Source organism: Sarcophilus harrisii, chromosome 1 (genome assembly GCF_902635505.1).
Source record: "Sarcophilus harrisii chromosome 1, mSarHar1.11, whole genome shotgun sequence".
Lineage (NCBI taxonomy): Eukaryota > Metazoa > Chordata > Mammalia > Dasyuromorphia > Dasyuridae > Sarcophilus > Sarcophilus harrisii.
In genome coordinates, this window is record NC_045426.1 from 305,364,097 (window position 1) to 305,385,713 (window position 21,617).

The 21,617-nt window shown below is 33.5% G+C and overlaps 1 protein-coding gene across 2 annotated transcripts in view; it reads left to right on the top strand.

Moving 5' to 3' along the window:
- Nucleotides 1-21,617, top strand: part of GRIN2A (glutamate ionotropic receptor NMDA type subunit 2A) — a 506,739-nt gene that overhangs the window by 373,020 nt on the left and 112,102 nt on the right. For both annotated transcript variants that reach the window (XM_031944719.1, XM_031944725.1), the window contains exon 6: nucleotides 13,856-14,061. In XM_031944719.1, the coding sequence (XP_031800579.1) occupies nucleotides 13,856-14,061 (206 nt within the window). The remainder of the gene's footprint in view (nucleotides 1-13,855; nucleotides 14,062-21,617) is intronic.

Below are 21,617 nucleotides of genomic sequence, written 5' to 3' on the forward strand. Positions count from 1 at the left end.
TAAAAAAAAAAAGCAAAAATTTTTTCTTTCTTCCTAATCTTGATTGTATTGATTTTGTTTTTGCAAAATCTTTTTAATTTTATGTTATCAAAATCATTAATTTTGCATTTCACAATGTTCTCTATCTCTTGTTTGGTCTCAAATGCTTCCCTTTCCCACAGTTCTGACAGATAAACTATTTCTTACTCTCCTAATTTATTTATAGTACCACCCTTTAGATCCAAATCGTATACTCATTTTGATTGTAGCTGGAATTTTTTTTTAAAGTTATAGATGGAGGGGGCAGCTAGGTAGCACAGTAAATAGAGCACTAGCCCTGAAGTCAGGAGGACATGAGTTCAAATCTGGTCTTAGGCATTTAACACTTCCTAGCTGTGTGACCCTGGACAAGTCACTTAACCTCAATTGCCTCAACAAAAACAAAACAAACAAAAACCAAAAAAGGTACAGATGGAGGGAAAAATTGCAATAAATAATTCTCATCGTTAAGCATCACAACAACTATGTGAAATTTACATGACAACACTAAAAATTGTTCTCCCACAATCATTAAAGAATGTGATTGATTTTTTAAAAAATAAATTCAATCTATTGATAATTACATGAAAAAATACACTCCAAAAATTAATGACAGAAATGTAAATTTAAATAATTGAATTATCATCTCACATTCTTCAACTTAGCCAAACTGATAAAAAATGGAAATAATCATTTTTTAAAAATGTGTATTATACATCATCTCCCTAGAGTTGTTATAGGAGGAGAGACATACTAATATTCTATTGCTTGAGCTGTGAATTTATTCAGTCATTATAAAAAAAAATAGAAATTATATGAGAAGCATTATTAAACTATTCATGGCTAGTGACCCCATCATTAGATTCATATCTATATATTAGATCCTTTATGTATAAAAATATGTGGCATAGTACATGTACTACTGAATTTGAAATTAGATCTGAGTTCAAATGCTACCCCATATTCTGTGTTACTAAGGTAACCATTTAACCTCTCTGGGGTAAATTTAGGATACCCTAACAGGGCTTTTGTGAAGATCAGATGAGATAATATATGCAACCACTTTTCAAAGCTTGAAGATTTTATACATATTAGATGTTATCAGTATTAATATAAATCATAATAGCAGTATGCTGAAAATAAAAAATTTCCAATAATTGGTCTATGTCTCAAAAATTATAGTATATGAATAAAATCGAATCTTTATTGGAAAGAATGGCAGAAATGAAGAGTTGTGAGTAACAAGGGAAAATGCTAATATGAAGTAATGTAGAGCAAAGAATAGGATCTGTATCATAGCAGACTGACTAGGGAAAGAATTAAAGAAATACAACTCAAACTGTTCACAGTCTGCATCATGATATTCTGACCTAGAAAATTGGTTTAAATGTATATGTGTGAGTGCATACACACTCATGTATATGTGTATATAATATACATATATACATACATTATATATCACAATTACATTCAAATACTATAAAAATGTTCATTTATTACATGATTTTGACGGACTTGCCATCTTTAAAGGTTTTGCTACCAAAAAAGTACTCGTGTGAATTCTTTGCTATATAAAGTGGTTTAAATTTGGCATGTTTACTTATACTTGTATTTTTTATTCTCTATTAAAAAGTAAGCTTGGCCCAAGTAGGAAATATATTTTTTTGTTGCTGTTCTCACAGTCTCAATATCAGAGTTTCAGGAACATTATAGGTTTTTAATAAATTTTTGTTGATTGATTGATTGACAGGGAGTATCTTTCTATCTTTAATTTCCTTTAGGTATAAGCCAAAGAGTGGGATTGCTAGGTAAAAAGGAATGAAAAGTTCATTCTCTTTTCTCACATAATTCGCTATTTTTTCTCTGGAATTGATGCACCATTTAATGTATCCTCAAAAATTTCATTACTGGGCCTGTCTCTCTTCATCATTGCCAATGTTGACTATGTCTGTATTTTATCAGCTTTGCCAATTTGTTGGGTGTTAAGTAAAATATCATAGCTACTAAAATTAATTTTTCATTTGTATTATCATCAAGTATCTCAGTTATACATAGTCCTGTGGTCTTTGACAGTTTTTATTTCTTCTCTTGAACATTATTGACCATTTGTTTGTGGAATGCTTTTTTGATTTTTGAGTCTGTATATATGTTAATTCTATGTATATCTGCTATAAAATTTTATCAGGAATATTTCTTATAAAATTGTTTTCTTTACTATATTTATGGGTGTATTCTTTGCTTAAGACCAAAGCAGCTTTTAAAGTAGTAAAATTCATGACACTACTCTCAGGAGTACATAACACAAAGGAACGCAAGTACAGGCATAGGGGAAAAACCAATTAGATAATTAGACTCTGAAGAGCTTCTCTGATCTATCTATCACTAAAGAGACTCATTTATCTATCTCTTCCTTTTGTCATCACATTCTGATGTTAAAGTTAAAATGAAAGGGCAATTTAAGAAATTTCATTCCAGCTCTAAATCACCATTGATTAGAGAAATGAAAATTAAAACAACTTTGAGGTACCACTTCATACCTCTCAGATTGGCTAAGATGACAGGAAAAGATAATAATAAATGCTGGAGGGGATGTTGGAAAACTGGGACACTAATGCATTGTTGGTGGAGTTGTGAAATAATCTAATCATTCTGGAGATCAATCTAGAAATAAGCCCAAAAGACATAAAGGAGTATAAAATTATGCATACTCTTTGACTTTGAATCAGTGCCATTACTGGGTCTGTATCCCAAAGAAATCATAAAAAAGAGAAAAGAACCCACATTGCAACATTACAAGCATATCAAAAATGCTTGTAACAGCTCTTTTTGTGATAGCAAAGAATTGGAAAAGGAATGGATGCTGTCAGTTGGGGAATAACTGAATAAGCTGTGGTATATGAAGATAACAAAATATTGTTTTATAAAAAAACTGATAAACATGCTGATTATAGAAAGGCCTGGAAAGATTTACATGAACTGATGCTGAGTGAAACAAGTAGAAGCAGGAATACATTGTATACAATAATAGCAAGAATGTGTGAGGATCAACTATGAAAGACTTGGTATTGCTCAGTGGTTCAGTGATCCAAAGCAATCGCAATAGACTTTACACAGAAAATGTCATCTGTATCCAGAAAAAAGATCTAAAAAAACTGAATATAAATCAACACATACTATGTTCACTTTTTTTAAAGCTCTCCTATGGTTTTCCCATTTTGCTCTGATTTTTCTCTCCCAACATGATAAAAAAAAATGCAAGTAATGTATAAAATTGTTTAAAATGCTTATTAAAAATGCTTTTGTCAAAAAAGAAATTTCATTAGGCTAGTTGATCAGTGGAAAAGATTAGGTTTAAGGACAAAACAATCAAAAACTATAGCAATCTGGTGTTTGACAAACCCAAAGACCCTAGCTTTTGGGATAAGAATTCACTATTTGACAAAACCTGCTGAGAAAATTGAAAACTAGTATGACAGAAACTAGGTAGTGACCTACATCTAACACCATATACCAAGATAAGATTGAAATGGGTTAATGATCTAGACATAAAGAATAATATTATAAACAAATTAGAAGAACATAGGATAGTTTACCTCTCAGATCTGTGGAGGAGGAAGGAATTTATGACCAAAGAAAAAATAAAGATCACTATCACAAAGTAGATAATTTTGATTTTCTTTTAATAAAGTTTTTGTACAAACAAAATTAATGCAGACAAGATTAGTAGGGACACAAGAAGCTGGGAAAAGATTTTTACATTTAAAGGTTCTGATAAAGGCCTCATTTCTAAAATATATAGGGAATTGAATCAACTTTATAAGAAATCAAACCATTCTCCAATTGATAAATGGTCAAAGGATATGAATAAACAATTTTCAGAAGAAGAAATTGAAACTATTTCTAGTAATATGAAAAGGTGCTCCAAGTCATTATTAATCAGAGAAATGCAAATTAAGACAACTCTGAGATATCACTACATACCTCTCAGATTGGCTAAGATGACAGGAAAAGATAATGATGAATGTTGGAGGGGATGTGAGAAAACAGAGACACTGATACATTGTTGGATCAATGTGAATGGATCCAACCATTCTGGAGAGCAGTTTGGAACTATGCTCAAAAAGTAATCAAACTATGTATACCCTTTGACCCAGAAGTGTTTCTACTGGGCTTATATCCCAAAGACATCTTAAAGAAGGGAAAAGGACCTGTATGTGCCAAAATGTTTGTGGCAGCCCTGTTTGTAGTGCCAAGAAACTGGAAACTGAATGGATTGTGGTATACGAATGTTATGGAATATTATTGTTCTGTAAGAAATGACCAGCAGGATGATTTCAGAGAGGCCTGGAAAGACCTATGTGAAATGAACAGAATCAGAAGATCATTATACATGGCAAAAACAAGACTATATGGTGATCATTTCTGATGGATGGAGTTCTCTTCAACAATGAGATAATTCAAACACATTCCAAGTGTTCACTAATGAAGAATGTCATATACACTCAGAAAGAGGACTGTGGGAACTGAGTGTGGAACACAAAATAGCATCTTCACTTTTGCTGTTGATGTTTGCTTTCATTTTGTTTTCTTTCTGTTTTTTTTTCTTTTCTTTCTTTATCCTATTTTTCTTGTGCAACAAGATAACTGTATAAATATGTGTATATAAGTATTGGATTTAACATATATTTTAACATATTTAACATGTATTAGACTACCTGCCATCTAGGGGAGGGGATGGGGGGAAGGAGGGAAAAATTTAGAACAGAAAGTTTTGCAAGGGTCAATGCTGAAAAATTACCCATGCATGTTTTGTGAATAAAAAGCTTTAATAAAATTTAAAAAGAAGAAATTTGATCTCAAAGATCTGCACTATTTCTGTTTTCTTAAGTTTTCTAGGGTGCGTTCTAGGTGTGTTCAAGAGACTAGTGACCTTGATAGTTCTATTGTTAATGAAAACTGTCTTCTCATAATTCAAATATCTTACTTTTTTAATTAAGGTAACTGGAGCCAGTTGCCGCATATGGATTTTAACTTACTGTTAAATGAAAGTATTCAGATCATTATTTGAGCTGATAGTGGAGCTGAAGGTTTAGAGAAGAGAGCCTCTATAGCAGGTGTTCTTTTGTTTGTAAGGCAATTGGGGTCAAGTGACTTGTGTAGGGTCACACATAAAATAGGAGTTCTTAAACCAGAGTCCATGGGTCTTCAAGAAGTCCATAGTTAGATTTCAGGGTTTCTGTAGACTTGGATGGGAAAATATATCTTTATTTTCACTAACCTTTAACTGAAATTTAGTATTTTAAAATTTATTTTAACTTAAAATTAATTAATCTGAGAAAAGAATCAGCTACACAAAGACAGTCACATTTCTGTGACTTTTTGTGGGGAAAAGGAGGGAGTAAAAAGAGTGAACAGTGGCACAAATGTAGTATTCATTTTCTGCCATTGCAGCAAGCCAATATGGCAGTGTGGCAGAGAAGCCATAAACACAGAGGATAAAGACTATGACACCAAAATGCTAGAGTCTCTCCCCACCTGACCACACCCACCCAGTACTTGGAGGGATTCAGCACACTCTCAGCACAACCACTAATCCCAGCACAGCAACTGGTGTCCCACTGTTACTTCACTGCCATTTCCTCTTGTCTGTAGAGGCAGCTTGGAAATATCTCACTGACCCATAAGCAGACCACAGCAGTTCTTTGTTTTTTTTTGTTTGTTTGTTTGTTTGTTTTTTTTTTTATTTTGTTTTGTTTTGTTTTTTAATGAGTAAAAAGGCAAAGTGGGCTTCTATAGTGAAAGAAAGCAGATTTCAAACCCTGAGGAGACTAGAAATAGTTTGTCTCTAGATCCAAAGGTTGATATGATCCCCACCACATGAGGCTCTCATAGAAGAAATTAAAAATAATCTTAAAAGAGAGCTAGAAGAAAAATGGGGATATGAAAGGAAAGCTTTGCAAGAGGGTCTGGATAAGGCATATAACTCATTAAAATATAGAGTGGAAAAAGAAAACAACTCACTGAAAAACAGAATTTGTGAATTGGAAAAAGAAAATAATTCCTTAAAAAGTAAAATTGGTGAAATGGAAAAAAAAATTCCATAGAACAAAACAATTCATTTAAAAACTCAATTGGACAAATACAAAAAGAAATTTAAAAAGTAAATGAAGAAAATAATTTATTAAATTTATTAAAAATCAGAATTGAAAAAATGGAAATGAATGACTCGAAGAGACACCAAGAATCAGTCAAGCAAAACCAAAAAAAAAAAAAAATGAAAAAAATAGAAAAAAATGTTAAATACCTGCTTGGGAAAACAATAGACCTGGAAAATAAATCTAGGAGAGATAATCTACGGATTATTGGACTCCCTGAAATACATGATGAAAAAAGAGCCTAGACACTACCTTCCAGGAAATAATCAAAGAGAACCACCCAGATATAATGGAAACAAAAGGTAAAATGACTATTGAAAGAATTCACCCAATACCTGCTGAAAGAGACCCCAAAATTAAAATCCCAAGGAAAGTCGTGGCTAAAATTGAGAACTATTGGACCAAGTTAAAAATACTACAAGCAGCCAGAAAACAATTCAAATACCGAGGAGCCACAATAAGGATTACTCAGAATCTAGCAGCATCCACATTAAAGGAGTGAAGGGCCTGAAATCTGATATTCCAAAAGGTTAAGGATTTAGGTATGCAGTCAAGAATAATTTATCCAGCCAAACAGCATTTTCTTGCAGGGAAGAAGATGGACATTTAATGAAATAGGTGAATTCCATTTATTTCTGATGAAAAACCTAGAGCTAAACAAAAAATCTGACCTCCAAATATAGGACTCAAGAGAAGCATAAAAAGGTAAAAAGAACTCTTGAGAATTATATTTCTGTTATGGGTATACATAAAGAGTACATGTATAATTTGATTTTACTGTTATAATTAATATAATATATATATATATATTATTATAATCATTGATTAATGATTATAATACATTATATATAATATATTTTATAATGTATACTATATATAATTATATTAATAATATAATAATTAATGATATTAATATTATTGTTACTATTATAATTAATATATAATATAATTGCATTAATTCAATGTGTAATTATAACAATAGAGGTAGGAAAGAAATTGTACTAGAAAAAGGGAAAAGTGAAGGTACTACATCTCACAAAGAGACAAAGAAAACCTATTATATCTCAGGGAAAGAAGGGAGGGAGATGAATATAATGTGAATCTTACTCTCATCAGAATTGGCTCAAATAGAAAGTATTAGACATATTTGGTTTACAGAGAAACTTCTCCCACCTCATTGAAAAGTGGGAGGGGAAGAGTGAAAAGAGAAGGGGTAGAATAAATAGAAGGAAATACAGAAATAGTAAGAGAAAGTTTTAAAAAAAGGGGAGTGACTCTAAGGGGGAAGAAGGGATTCTAAAGAGGGAGGGCTGCATGAGGCAGGCGGTGCTCATAAGTTTAATACTGGGAAGGGAGTAAGGAGGAAAGGAAAGAGAAAAGCAAAATCTGGGGATAACAAGATGGCAGGAAATGCAGAATTAGTAGTTTTAAACATAAATGTGAATGGGGTAAACTCCCCCATAAAGCAGAAGCAGATAGCAGACTGGATTAAAAGCCAGAATCCTACAATATGTTGTTTATAGGAAGCACATTTAAAGCAGGGTAATACATACAGAGCAAAAGTAAAAGGCTGGAGCAGAATCTACTATGTTTTAGGTTAAGTCAGAAAAGCAGGGGTAGCCATCCTGATCTCAGATCAAAAAAAAAAAAAAAAAAAAAAAAAGCAAAAATTGATCTAATTAAAAGAGGTAAGGAAGGGCACTATATCTTGTGCACCAAGTAGTATAGCATCTAACTTCCTAAAGCAGAAATTAAGAGAGCTGCAAAAGAAATAGACAGCAAAACTATAATAGTGGAAGATCTCAACCTTGCACTCTCAGAACTAAATAAATCAAACCACAAAATAAATAAGAAAGAAGATAAAGAGGTAAATAGAACACTAGAAAAGTTAGGCATGATAGATCTTTGGAGAAAACTAAATGGAGACAGAAAGGAATACACTTTTTTCTCGGCAGTTCATGGAACCTATACAAAAATTGAGCATATATTAGAACATAAAGGTCTCAAATCCAAATGCAGAAAGGCAGAAATAGTAAATGCATCCTTTTCAGATCACAATGCAACAAAAATTACATTCAATAAAAAGCCAGGGGAAAATAGACCAAAAATTAATTGGAATCTAAATAATCTCATCCTAAAGAATGAATGGGTGAAACAGCAAATCATAGATACAATTAATAATTTCACCCAAGAGAATGACAGTAATGAGATGACATAACAAAATGTGTGGGATGCAGCCAAAGAAGACATAAGGGGAAATGTTTTATCTCTAGAGGCTTACTTGCATAAAATAGAGAAAGAGAAAATCAATGAATTAGGCTTGCAACTAAAAAAGCTAGAAAAAGAGCAAATTAAACCCCCCAATAAAACAATTTCTGCCATTGGGCAATGTAAGGTCCAGGAAACTCTCAAATTATAATGTTCCTTCAATGTGGCAGGGCAGCTGCTTCATTCTATTTTCTTTTTTCCCATCCTTTTTTTTTTTTTTTTTTTTTAATACTCAGGTTGAAATTGCTATGGACTTTCCCTATCTCTTTACTTAGAGACCAGTATATCCCTTAGCTAATTTTCACTGAACTTTTTTACAATTGTACAGGCTGCCTATGCCATATGTTTGGTGTCTAGAAGTGAGCGTAAAATTGTGATATTATCTCCTTAGTGTCAGACATCTCTATTTATAGCCATTGGATCATTTACACTTGAACTCATTGCCCTGGTTCAAACTCAAGGAGTATTTGGATATACTCCTTTTTCTTGAAGTTCAGAGGTGTGTGAAGACCGTGTATTTTTAAATCAGCAGGAGTTAGGAATTCAGGTTGGGGTAAAATCGTCAGTCTTTATTCTCAGTGAAGAAGGATTGGAGGTGGAAGAGAATTGGCGATAGCAATGTGTGCAGCTGAGTCAAGAAACTAGCTAGACCGGCAGCCACACGACCAGTAGCTAGGAGTATTTCCCAGGCCCAATCTCCCCCAGCTTCTCTTCCTGTCTCTCTCCCTGCCTCCACCCACCAAAATCGTCATTTCCTATACAACACATCAGGACTTGCACAGAGAGTGGGCAGGGACCATTCTTTATCCAATCATGTATATTAATAGACTATAGCCCAATTACTATTTAGCCTCATGTACTTGGGACCTCAGTACATCAACTCAAACCTGAGCCCATTACATAGGTGGCCCTGGGATCCATCTGTGCACCCATCCCTTTGCCATTTTTAGAATGTAACCAGAAATGTCACAAAGTAATCTGAACTCTACCTGCTACTTTTCCCTCTCCTTTGAAAGCTAAAATATTTGTCAGTATTATGACTCTGATAGTTTACTTACTCCAGGTTTGTGACATTCTCTTGAAAAGTACGCTGTTAGTGGGTATGTATGTCTTTAGCATTTGAACTCTCAAGAGGGAAGCTATATCAAAACTGCACTGCAGCTATGGAGCCTGTTTTTCCCTAATACTCAAAATCAGCAAAGGCCAAAGGTAAATATGTCTCAACATAAAGAAAGTTGCATTGTCTTATTAAAGAATGATATATATATATATATATATATATATATAAAAATATATATATATATAGTAACATATATTATATAGCATATATGTCACTTTGTAAGTTATAGAGAGTATTACTTTAGTATTACTAGCTAGCATTGATTATGAATTATCATATTTCCTTATGAGACCTCTTATTCTAGTACCTTTCTTGGAAATTATTTTGTATTTATTTTCCCCTAAACTTATAGATATACTTGTTATCTTTTCATCAATATGGAATATGAATTTTCATTTTTATCTCTGTACATAGGTAGTAGAATATCTAGCATATCTTAGATAACTCTTTTTATGCCAGTTGACTGATTATTAGCTACTCAGAGTCAAGGTTGTATCAATTGGGTTGTTTATATGAATAAAGGAAAAAGAATTAGGTAATCTCCTTTCAAAAGCATTTTTCTTCTTTTTGTTAACAATTGTTTATTTTATACATGCAAAATGTTTCAATGCCTCTAATAAGGTCTGTCAGTAGATTTCAATCATATTCTTTACATTTTTAAAAGCCATTTTTCTTCTAAAGGGTCTAATGTACTTTGAACATATTCTTTAGTGTGAGGACTGTGATTGTGTTCAATTCCTCCTTCCTTGAGCCTTTTCTTGGGAGGAGTTTAGGTTTTCCTTCCTCCCTCCCTCCCTCCCTTCCTTCCTTCCTTCCTTCCTTCCTTCCTTCCTTCCTTCCTTCCTTCCTTCCTTTTTCCTTCCTTCCTTCCTTCCTTCCATCTTTTGTTTTTTCCCCAAGAGATTCACAAATCTACTTGAAAACAATAACTTATGCTGGAATACTCTACTATACTGAAAGAGAGAAGATAGCTTCTAAGGGAACATTCTAAGTAAACAACCATTATTTTATTCATTGAATAAACATTTGTTGATTTTTGGAGAAGCTAAGAGAAGAGAAGTGCGCTGATAAATTTTTGGTAGAATTACAAATTGACTTGAATATCCTGTAAAACAATTATGGGAGAAAATTTACCAAGCTGTGTACAATTTCGAAATCCTAGTGTTAGACATATTCTTTAAGAATTTAAGAGACCAAGAGAAAGGTTGCACATGTACTAACATATTTGAACTATACTTTCTATCATAAACCAAACTGGAAGTAAAGGGTACCTATAGATTATGGAATTATCGAACGTATTGTAATATATGAATATGATGGAATCTTAGGATAATAGAAATGAGCAATATGAGGAATGCTGAGAAACTTGGAAAGCCTTTCAGGAATTGATGTAGAGTTAAGTAAGCACAACTAAGAAAACAGAATAGACAGTGACAAGAATGATGAATGGACAACTAAATGGCACAGTTGATAGAGTGCTAGGCTAGACTCTGGAATACCTAGTTTCAAATCCAGCCTTAGACACTTATTTAGATCATTGTATAATCCTGGACAAGTCACTTAACCCTGTTTGCTTCAGTTTCCTCATCTGTAAAATGAGCTGGAGAAGGAAATGGCATACTACTCCAGCATCTTTGCCAAGAAAATGACAAATGACTCACAAGAGTTGGACAAAACTTGAACCCAATTAAAACACAAAAATAATAATGTAAGTGAAAACACACTAAAAGCCAAAGTCAGATTTTTATAATTACAAATTTTGGTTCTAGAGAAAAGAAAAGATAATAAAAGACACATTTTGTTCCTCTCTGTAGAGAAATGGGGACTGTGGGTGCTATATATTGCCTCTGCTATCAGATTTGGTTGTTGTGGTATTGGTGCATTTCTTTGTTTTAAGAGAGGGTCAAATGGGGTAATAGGAGACAGCATTTTGGAAAATGATGGTGATATAAAACAACAACAAAAATCATATATGAAACATAAATAATATGAGTGGCTAATGTATTTTAGATACTATGAGGGATACCAAGAAAAAGACACGAATCTTCCATCATAGAACTGACATTTTAGTAGTGGTAGATAAGCCACATACATGACTAATTTCAATCAAAGCAATGTGTAAAAGACCAGTAAGAATAGTATAGCATGTTAGGAATTTAGAGGAAATGAGGTGAACTTTCCATTGAGGGAAAGTCAGGGAAAGTTTCATGGAGGAATTAATATTTTAAGTTGAGACCAAAGAGAAGCCACTTTCTTCTCTGTGCCTCATTTTTCTCATCTGTATATTGAAGGGATCCCACTATTTTGTCTTCAAGATCCCTTCTATCTCTAAATATTTAATTATATGATGCTTTTTGGTAAAAATAATATAAGCAGAACTAGGGGTGATAGTAAAGACAAACCACCTGAACAAAGATATGGAAGTAAAAGAACACCAGAAATTCATCAGAAAGGTGAATTATAGTGTAATATCTTTATCTTTTATACCTGCTTTAGAAAACTTTCATAGAAGGAACAGAGTAATTAGTAATGGTAAGAGCAGTTTTGGGATGAAAACATTCATTTTGTGCAAAAACTGTGGAAATTGTGGAAAACTGAGGCAGGAAGAGATTAAATAACTTGCCCAGGGTGTAGTAAATGTTTGAGGATTGAGGCTATATTTGCAGTCAGGTTGTTCAGATTCCAAGTCCAACAGTAAATCCAACACTGAGCCATCTAACTGCCTAGATGTGCATATATGATTGATTCCTTTTGCATAGGACTGGCTTGATAGTCCCTGCTAGCTACGTGGGAAGAGGTGGGAGTTGGAGTTGATCAGAGACAATTGTATTGACATATCTGTTTGATACAGAACAATTTGAACCAAAGAAATTTTTCCTGCAAGTCATTCTGGCTTCTGGTCTTCCTCAATGTATGTCATAGGCCCCTCTCTTTTTGCAAAGCTATATAACCAAGGTTTTAGAAGAGCTTTAAGAACTTACCTTCTATAAAAGAAGAAACTTAACTTCTGAAAACAGTTACTTAGCTTGTAATCATGATAACTAATTATTGACTGAGAGAGATATCATCTCAGTTGGAGACAGTTCCCTCAAAATTTATGCCTCCATGTTCAGAATGCCCAAGATTGATAATGATTCCTGGGACGACGAGGTTACCCAAAGAGGTGGGAAGGTTATATCAGTACAAACAAGGTTGCATTTGCTCCCTTGCTTTTCAGCCTTGGCATTTTCTTTCAGGTTGGTGTTGCAAATAAAATGTTGACCTCAAATGTCAAGTAATTGTGTGTGGGAGCTGGAGTAGGAAAGAGAGAATTCAGTGCTAAGGGAGATAGCTTGCTTTTTAAGTGAGTGATGCCAATAACCTGTCAAATAAAATTAAGGTTCAAAACATAAAGCTTCATATTTTACTTTGCTAGTACTGGAGGCCATCATTCAGATGGAATACAATTGATTTTATTTTGACAGAACTCAATGAGCATTAAACTGTGAGAGTCACTATAGTGTTTAGGATTTAACAAATGTTCACTGTAATTTGCAATTTAACTAAAGTCATGTCCTGGGTTAGATTGACGGGTCTTGCTTCTTTACCCATTCTACCCTAACCTGTGATCTTGTCTCTGCTAATTTTTTGCCTTTATATCTTTATTTTTCTCTTTTTTTCCCCTTATGGGCTATCTTCTTTGCCTTTTTCCCTTTGCTTTTTCTCTTTCCCTACTAATTTTTTCTCTTGGTAATTGCTAGAGTTCTGACTTCAGATCCAGGAAGATATGGGGCCAAATATTGCCTCTGATATTCAGATCACAGGATTATAGAACTGGGATTGAGAGGGTCTTAGAATTCATCTAGTCTGACTTCTCTATTTTACATGTGAGGAAACAATCAAGAGCTGAAGTGAATTATCTAAGATCACACAGATAGTAAGGGGGGGGGGAAGCAACCAGAATTTGAACTCAAAGCCTGTGATTTCAGTTTTTATGATCTTTCTACTATTCTATCCTGGGTTCTGACTAATATGCTACTCTGGGTAAGTTTTTAAACTTCTTTTAATTTCAATTTCCTCACATCTATGGGGATGACAGTACTTACATCACCTATACCAAGGCTATTGTGAAGTTCAAATGTGATATTAAAACAATTTGCCAACTTAAAATTGCTATAAAATTTCAATTATTATTTTTAAAAGAATATATTTCCTCTCATAGTATTATTCACTCCTTTCCTTAGTAATGAAGGACTAGTTGCTATAGTAACCAATAGTGAATGCAGGTGTGTGTATTTTGCTTTTCATGATACAGGTGGGGAAATGGGAGAACCAAACCCTGAGTCTGACACATGCCGTGTGGCCGAGATACAAATCGTTTGCTGACTGTGAGCCGGATGATAACCATCTGAGCATCGTTACTCTGGAAGAAGCTCCATTTGTCATTGTGGAAGACATAGACCCATTGACTGAGTCCTGTGTGCGAAACACTGTGCCATGTCGGAAATTTGTCAAAATCAAGTAAGGGAAAAATAATCTTTATTAGGAAACATTTCAATAGCATTTATTTGTTGTCCCAAATAATGGAAAATGATATTCAATAATGTTTGTGAATCTTGTGAATTCAAGTATAGAACAGATAATGCTTAATCTAGGAATCAGGAAATATAGATTCTAGCACTATTTCTTTAAATTAGTTCTTTATTCTCTTAACAGAACACCACAAAATGATGGGATCATAGATTTAGAGTTTTTGAAAAGTGATTTTAGAGATCATTTAGTCTACCCACAGAAGGCTCATGTAGATTCAGAAAACTAAAGTGACTTGTGTAGGGTCTCACAACTAGTTTGTTACTGAGTTGACATTTGAATTAATACTAGTCTATCTTGATTCATGGAAAAATTTTCCCTAATCCATTCAGGTTTCTTGTTTTCCCTAAACTAAGTTACAACATAAAATACAGTCATGTATTTGTCAGCAAGGTTATGAAAACCAAATTCACTTGATTCTAAATCCCTTGGAATTTCTCTAATCCTCAGTTTCTCTATTTATAAATCAACGAATCAGGCTCCTTCTAGCCATGATCCCGATTCTGCCAAGTTACTACCAATTAAAATATTCTATGATTTGAATTTCCAAATCTTTCAAACAGTAGGTTATAGAATTTGCCAGCAACTGAGACTAATAGAGAATAAATGGTTGAGATCTTCCTGGTTAAGAATCAAGGAAGATACATGGTAGATAAATTCCCCTGCAAAGAGAGCTGAGTAACATGATAAACCACATTTGGTAGCTAGCAATAGCATGTCAGGATGAAAGGAATCATCTCAATGGCAAGCCAAGTTAAATGCCCAGTTACATCATAGAGAGAATGTTTTAATTTGTTGCCTTTTAGTACCTTTGGAATGGTACTTTTTTCATATCTAGTCTTTCATACCTTAGTTCATGATACCTTAGTTCATGATAGTTCAATAATTCATATTATTTCTGTCAAAACATCAATCTCCAAAAACAAAACAAAAAACAACACAAATAAAATATCCATCTCTATGCAAGGTGGGATAATTTACTCTATAATCAGTCAATTAGCCAATTAAGAAGCTTTGTTTTAATAAATGCCTATTATGAGTCATGCATATGCTAGATGATGAGGACTTTTTATTCCATAGGTGGAAACAACATGTATACCTAACACACAAAAACACATATACACACACACAAACATATAATACATACACAATAAAGTAAAGTAATTTTGTGGAATAGGAACTAAATAGAGGAACTAAACAAAAAGGCTACACGTGGCATTTGAATTGAATAATAGAACTGAGATGGAAAGAATTTTAGTGAGGATCATAGTGATGATCAATGGCAAATTACTTATAGGACTGGATCTGGAATCAGGAAAATTTGGGATGAAATGCCACTTTTATTCTTACTGTATGTTTGATCCTTGTCAAGTTACCTATTCTCTTTGAGACTGTGAAATGTGGTCAACAACACTTATCTTGCAGGGTTGTTAAGATCAACTACAATGATGTTTATAAATTATTTTGCATATCAAAAAGTGCTATAAAATATGAGCTATAGTCATTTCATCAAACCTCTTCACTTTATATATGAAGATAATGATTCTTTGGAAGTTGAAGTGACTTATATAGATTATATAGGTTGTAAGTAGCAGAGATGGAATTTGAATCATTTTCAGTTATTAAAGCTTAAATAGTTATTAAAATTTTGGGGATATCTGGTCTATTGATGTTTCTACCATACCCTGCTATCTTTTTCATTCCTCTGATTTTTGTGATAGGGTATTGTTTTCAGTTTTGTTCCTAATTTCATTTCTTACTAATACTGGAAGACAATGGATTTTCCATGGAAAAATAAGATTACCCCATGTTTTCAAAGAATCATCTAAAAAAAAAAATCAAGTCATGCAATAGAAGTCATTTTGGCACAGGTTGAACAGGCTGCCTCCCAGGCAAGCTTACCTGTGGGAAATACAGTCAATTTAATCCTTCTTAACATTGGGGAATAAAGAGATCCCAATTGTCCTTAACACTTCTAGACAAGACACCACTGTTCATTATCACTTGGATGCCTTATAGCTAGAAGTGTCCAAATGGAAATAGCATAGCAGGCAACAATCTGCTCATCTAATGGCAAAACTGGAATTTAAACTCATTTAGTTACTTATATTTTCAGGTAGTAAAGTCAATTTTCCCTGTCCCCACACAAAAAGTTGTTACCTCATGCCCTCTCCCTCCATTTTTTTTGTGCATATATGAATAACAATCTAGTGATCTATGTGGATTTAGGAAAGGGGCAATTTTATTCTATTGATCACAGTTCTGAAACTTATTTGCACCAAATAAGATCAAATCATATTGCCTATTATTTTTTAATATTGAAGAGCTACATTTTACCTGGCTACTCTCTCTTCTATATCTCCCTCTCTCCCTCTCTGTTTGTCTCTGTCTCTCTTCCTTCCTTCCTTCCTTCCTTCCTTCCTTCCTTCCTTCCTTCCTTCCTTCCTTCCTTCCTTCCTTCCTAAATTATGATTTCTTGATAGTTATATGCCTAAACTAAAACGACTATTCAGTACTAACAAAAATTTTAATTTTAGATCTTTCAATTCCCATTTCCCCCACTCCATTCCCAAATGTCAGGGAGAACTGTTTATTTTATTCATTGCAAAATAAAGATATCTTCAGTACAGATTGATCTCTTCCCATCATGCCCCCCTGCAATGAAGGGTCTATTAGGACAGTGATGTCTATGCTTATTCCTTAAGGAAAGCCACTCAATTGATGCTTGGTTAAAGTACTTTACGCCTCTGTAAGATATTTCCAGATCAAGGGGAATACTTTAACAGAGGCATTCATTTAAAATAGCAGCCTTTCCTATTTAAAGATGGAAGAGTGTTACATATTTAGATCTTGCCAAAAGTCAGTTAATTCAGAAACTGTCACAGGAGCAATCTCTAGTTGATCTTAAACTATACATCTGATGGTAGTTATATGTCAATGCCAAACAAAGGAAAGGAAAAGAAAAATTCATACAATCCAAATCCAGTAAATATCCAAGAGATTGGAAAGGGCAAAATTGGAAAAAAAAAAAAAAAGGAAGACTAAAAGAAAAGCTTAAGGAAAGAACAGAGGGCTGTATGGTACAGTAGAAAAATAAATATAGGAAGTTACCTTCTCAATATTTGCATTTCAAGTACCTAGAATGGTACCTCAAACTCACTTATTAAATGCTTATTGACTGATGGATGGATTGGCCTGGGTTCAAATATAATCTCTGTTACTTGACAATCTGTATAATCTTTGGATATAGCACTTTGTCAGAGCATCATTGTCTTCGTTGTCAGAGCATCATTGTCTTCATATGTGAAAAGGAGGGATTTGATTAAATAATTACAGCTTGCATTTTAATAGCACTTCAATGATTTATAGACATTTATAGACAAAATGATTTTTTTCTGAGGCAATTGGGGTTAAGTGATTTGCTTAGATCACACAACTAGGAAGTATGAAAGTCTAAGTTCAGATTTGAACTCGTCTTCCTGACTTCAGAGCTGGTGCTCTATCCACTGCACCATCTAGGCCCGACAAAATGATTTTATAGACATCATTGTATTTAATCTTTACTGTGAGATAAGTGCAATTATTATCCCAATTGGTAGACAGAGAATCTGGGTTCAAATATCAGCTCTGCCAACTAGACTTTAAAAAAGAAAACTTTGAATTCAAATTGTAACTTTGACACTTGCTAATCATGTATTATTTCTCAAGTCATTTCAGTTCTCATGGCCTCAGATTCCTCATCTATAAAATGGGAACATTAATCATCATATTGACCCCTCATGGACTACATGACAATCCTATCTTTGATACATTTGATACATTAAATGATTTATCCAAGCTTACGTGGCCACTCATAGGCAACTAGATGATATATGATAGAGTATTATTCTTTGTCAGAGAGACCATCTTTTTGAGTTTAAATCTTGCCTCAGATTCTTACTAGCTATGTGAACCTGAGCAAGTCATTTCCTCTGTCTTCCTCGGTTCCTAATCTATAAAATGGCCTGGAGTAAGAAATGGTAACCCACTCCAATATCTTTGTCAAGAAAATTCCAAATGGGCTCACAAAGAGTCAGATATGACTGAAAAACAACAACATAGCTAAATAAGTTTAAGAAGAAGGACGTGACTGCAGATTTTCCTGATTCCAACTTCATTATTATCCACCACACCACTATAATTTGAAAAGACAGTTCTTAAAATTCTAAATTAAAACTACAAAATGCCAGAGTCAAGAGCCTGTCAGCAAACAAGGATTTATTAAGACCTCGTGATCAGATTTATTTCCATATTTCTCATTCAATTTATGGGGAGGACAAGTGGCAGGGAAAACAGATATGCTGTGAAATTGTTTAGATATTCATGAAACCAGACATTAAAGTTGGGATTCCCAATGGGTGAAAAGGATCAGTGGTGTGTCTTCATTTACCAACTGTTTGGGAGTAGTGTTGAGACAGTGCAAAAAAGCTATAATATTAATTCCTAAAATGTTTAAACAAGAATCGTGATAACTCAAGAGACATAGTATGCAGATCTTACTCTTTCCAACTCATCTTTCACATGGTTATCAATGACATATTCCTAAAACACAAATCTGATCATATCACTCTCATTCTTAGTAAACTTCAATACATCCCTATTACTTCTAGGATCAAAGATAAATCCTCTCTTTGACATTCAACATCTAATTTGGCTGTAAATTCCAACTTACATGTGTAGGACTCGTGCCTACTTTATAATCCATTTGAACTGACCATTCCTCAAACAAAATATTCCATCTTCTATCTTTATGGCTTAAATGTACTTTCTCCTTACCTCCAATTTCTAGGATTCTTAGTCTCTTTTTAGATTTAGTTCCAATGATTTTTATATGAAGCTTTTCAGCTCTTCTCAGATGCTAGTGCCTCTCTCTGTCCCAAAATTACCATGTACACATGCTGTCTTGTTCAATAAGATATAAGATACTTGAGATTTTAAAATGATCTCATTGCTTTCTGTTCATTCCCAGTATCTAACAGTTATATAATACAAACTGGCATGTAGTAGATCCTTAGAAAATATTTTTGCTTGATACAACAGTAAAACCATTGGTACATTAGATAGCCAGAGTTTAGGTTATCAAGAGTTTTGGACAATGCTAGAGATAGCTCATCTGGCTGGATTTGAGTGTTAGGAGAACATTTGGGTTGCATATCAATTAATTAATTTCACTCTGGTCCATAAGATCACTAACTCTTCACAAGTGACTTTCAACAGTGTTCCATTTATTATGAGGGGGACTGGATTAAAAAGTAACAATAACAGCAATTCTAAATGTTATAGCTAGAAGAGACATTTGAAATAATGCATTTCAATTCTCTTTATTTTATAGATATGGGAATTGAGGCACAGAGGTAAAAATGACTTGTTCAAAATCATACAGCTGAGTAATATCAGGGTCAGAACTAGAATCTTTTTCCTTTTTAGTCCAGTGCTTTATTTATTTATTTTATTCATTTATCTGTTTTCATTTATTTATTTCTTTGTTTGTTTTTGTTTTACTTTATATCAGAGTATAAGCCCTATTGATTTGGTGTTGAGGTATGCTGAAGATAGCTGTTTGTGCTTTTTTTTTTTTTTTGCAGAAGGACATTTTTGTATTTAAAACTCAAAAAATTGTAGGATTTTTGTGATTATTTTCATTTCTATTAGAGAGATATTTTTGGTCACATGAGATAAACTACCCAAGCTATTATGCCTTTCTTATGTCAGAAAACTGCAGAGGAATTTATTACAATCTAATATTTGCAAGAAATTGAAGAGATGTCACAGATTCCTTTAGGAAATCACTGGAAATGCCTGTAGGTGCCCCTAAACTCAGCATGGACTGCAAAAGTCTTATAAAAATTGATGTAGTAAGACTAGAAAGATTCAGGATTACTGCTAAACCCAACAGCTGACTGGAGGGAAACTGAAGAGAAAAATAAAATCTTGTATTTGCTTATTGAAAATAGTGTTGATTTTGGGGAAATAGTTTAATAATAACTATGCATTCCAAGGATCTTGTCTAGGTACTTAGCAGGAGATTCAGACCTCTGTGCTTCAATGAAGTTCTTACGTTGACCTCAGGGAGTTTACATTCTAAATAAGTCCCATTTGATTCTTATGGACATTACTTTTGGCTTCCTCCTGAAACCACAAGACACTGTGGGAGAACAGAGACAGGAAGTGAATAAGGAGTTGCATTTGGCTCAATCTCAGCTTCCAGATCTGGAGAATATAATGTTTTTAGGAGAAAGTATCTCTTATCAATGAGTAAGAATAATGTGCATAGAACATTTGTTGTACTAAAAGAACTTGGGTGAGGGCAGCTTGGATGGATATAGCACTGACCCTGGAATCAGGAGGACTTGAGTTCAAATTCAGATTCAGATACTTACTAGTTGTGGCTTCTTGAGTAAGTCACTTAACCCCAATTGCCTCCACCATCAACACTCCCATTCCCACCACCAAAGATAGAAATAAAAGAAAAAAAGACCTTGGGTGCATATAATCTAGAAAGAAAAGTTTCTGAACACAGGATTGACTTTTTATTAAGATAATCAATTAAAATCTAGAGAAGAATTAGATTTTAACCTATTTAAATTTAACAAATTATGTCAAGAGGTAGAGATTTATGGTAATTAGGAAGTTGATCTGAGCCAGGAAGATGTGGGTTCAAGTTCTGCCTTTGATATTTATTGATTTTGTGACCATATCAAGTCACTTAGGATCCACAAAATATCTCTTGGTTACAAAGGGATTGTCATTTGTTTTGGTAGAAGGTATTGCTTTGAAGGGACTTCACTATACCAATAAAAAATACAGGTCTTGTCTAAGCAGGAGGAAAAGAATGAAGAATTATAGTATCATAATTAGCCAAAATTATAAACCAAGCATTTTAGAAGGAGTAAAGTGGGATAATTGATGCAAAGTCCCATGTCTTATAAAGATGAAGATGCCACATGTAAGATTATAATATTTTATTTTATAATCTCTAGCTTTTAACATATTCAAGCACTTTTGTCATCACTTTAATACTTGCAATAAATAGTAGGCATGTTTTAAAATTTCTCTTTGACAAATGAGGAAACTGAAACTTAGAGAGAACCTATCAACAGTGGGAGAGCTGGGGTTAGCAAATTTTAATGAATTTCAGACTTTTTTCCATTTTTTACTAGGCCACAATTTCTCTTTAAAAAAATATAGATTCCATACCAATCTCTTTGACCATGTCATTGAATCATATTCTCACTCTGCCTGAGGACTCCATATGCTCTGGTCCTTTCTTAGATTTTTTTAATAATGTATTTAAACAAATAGATTTTATACAATACATCCTAGGTCAGAGAAACAGTATAATGTAGTGGATAAAGGGATTTCATTAGATTTAGAAGGCCTTGTGTGACTAAGGCCACATTACTTAATTTCTCAGTGACTCAGATAACCATCTAAGGTAGGGATTCGTT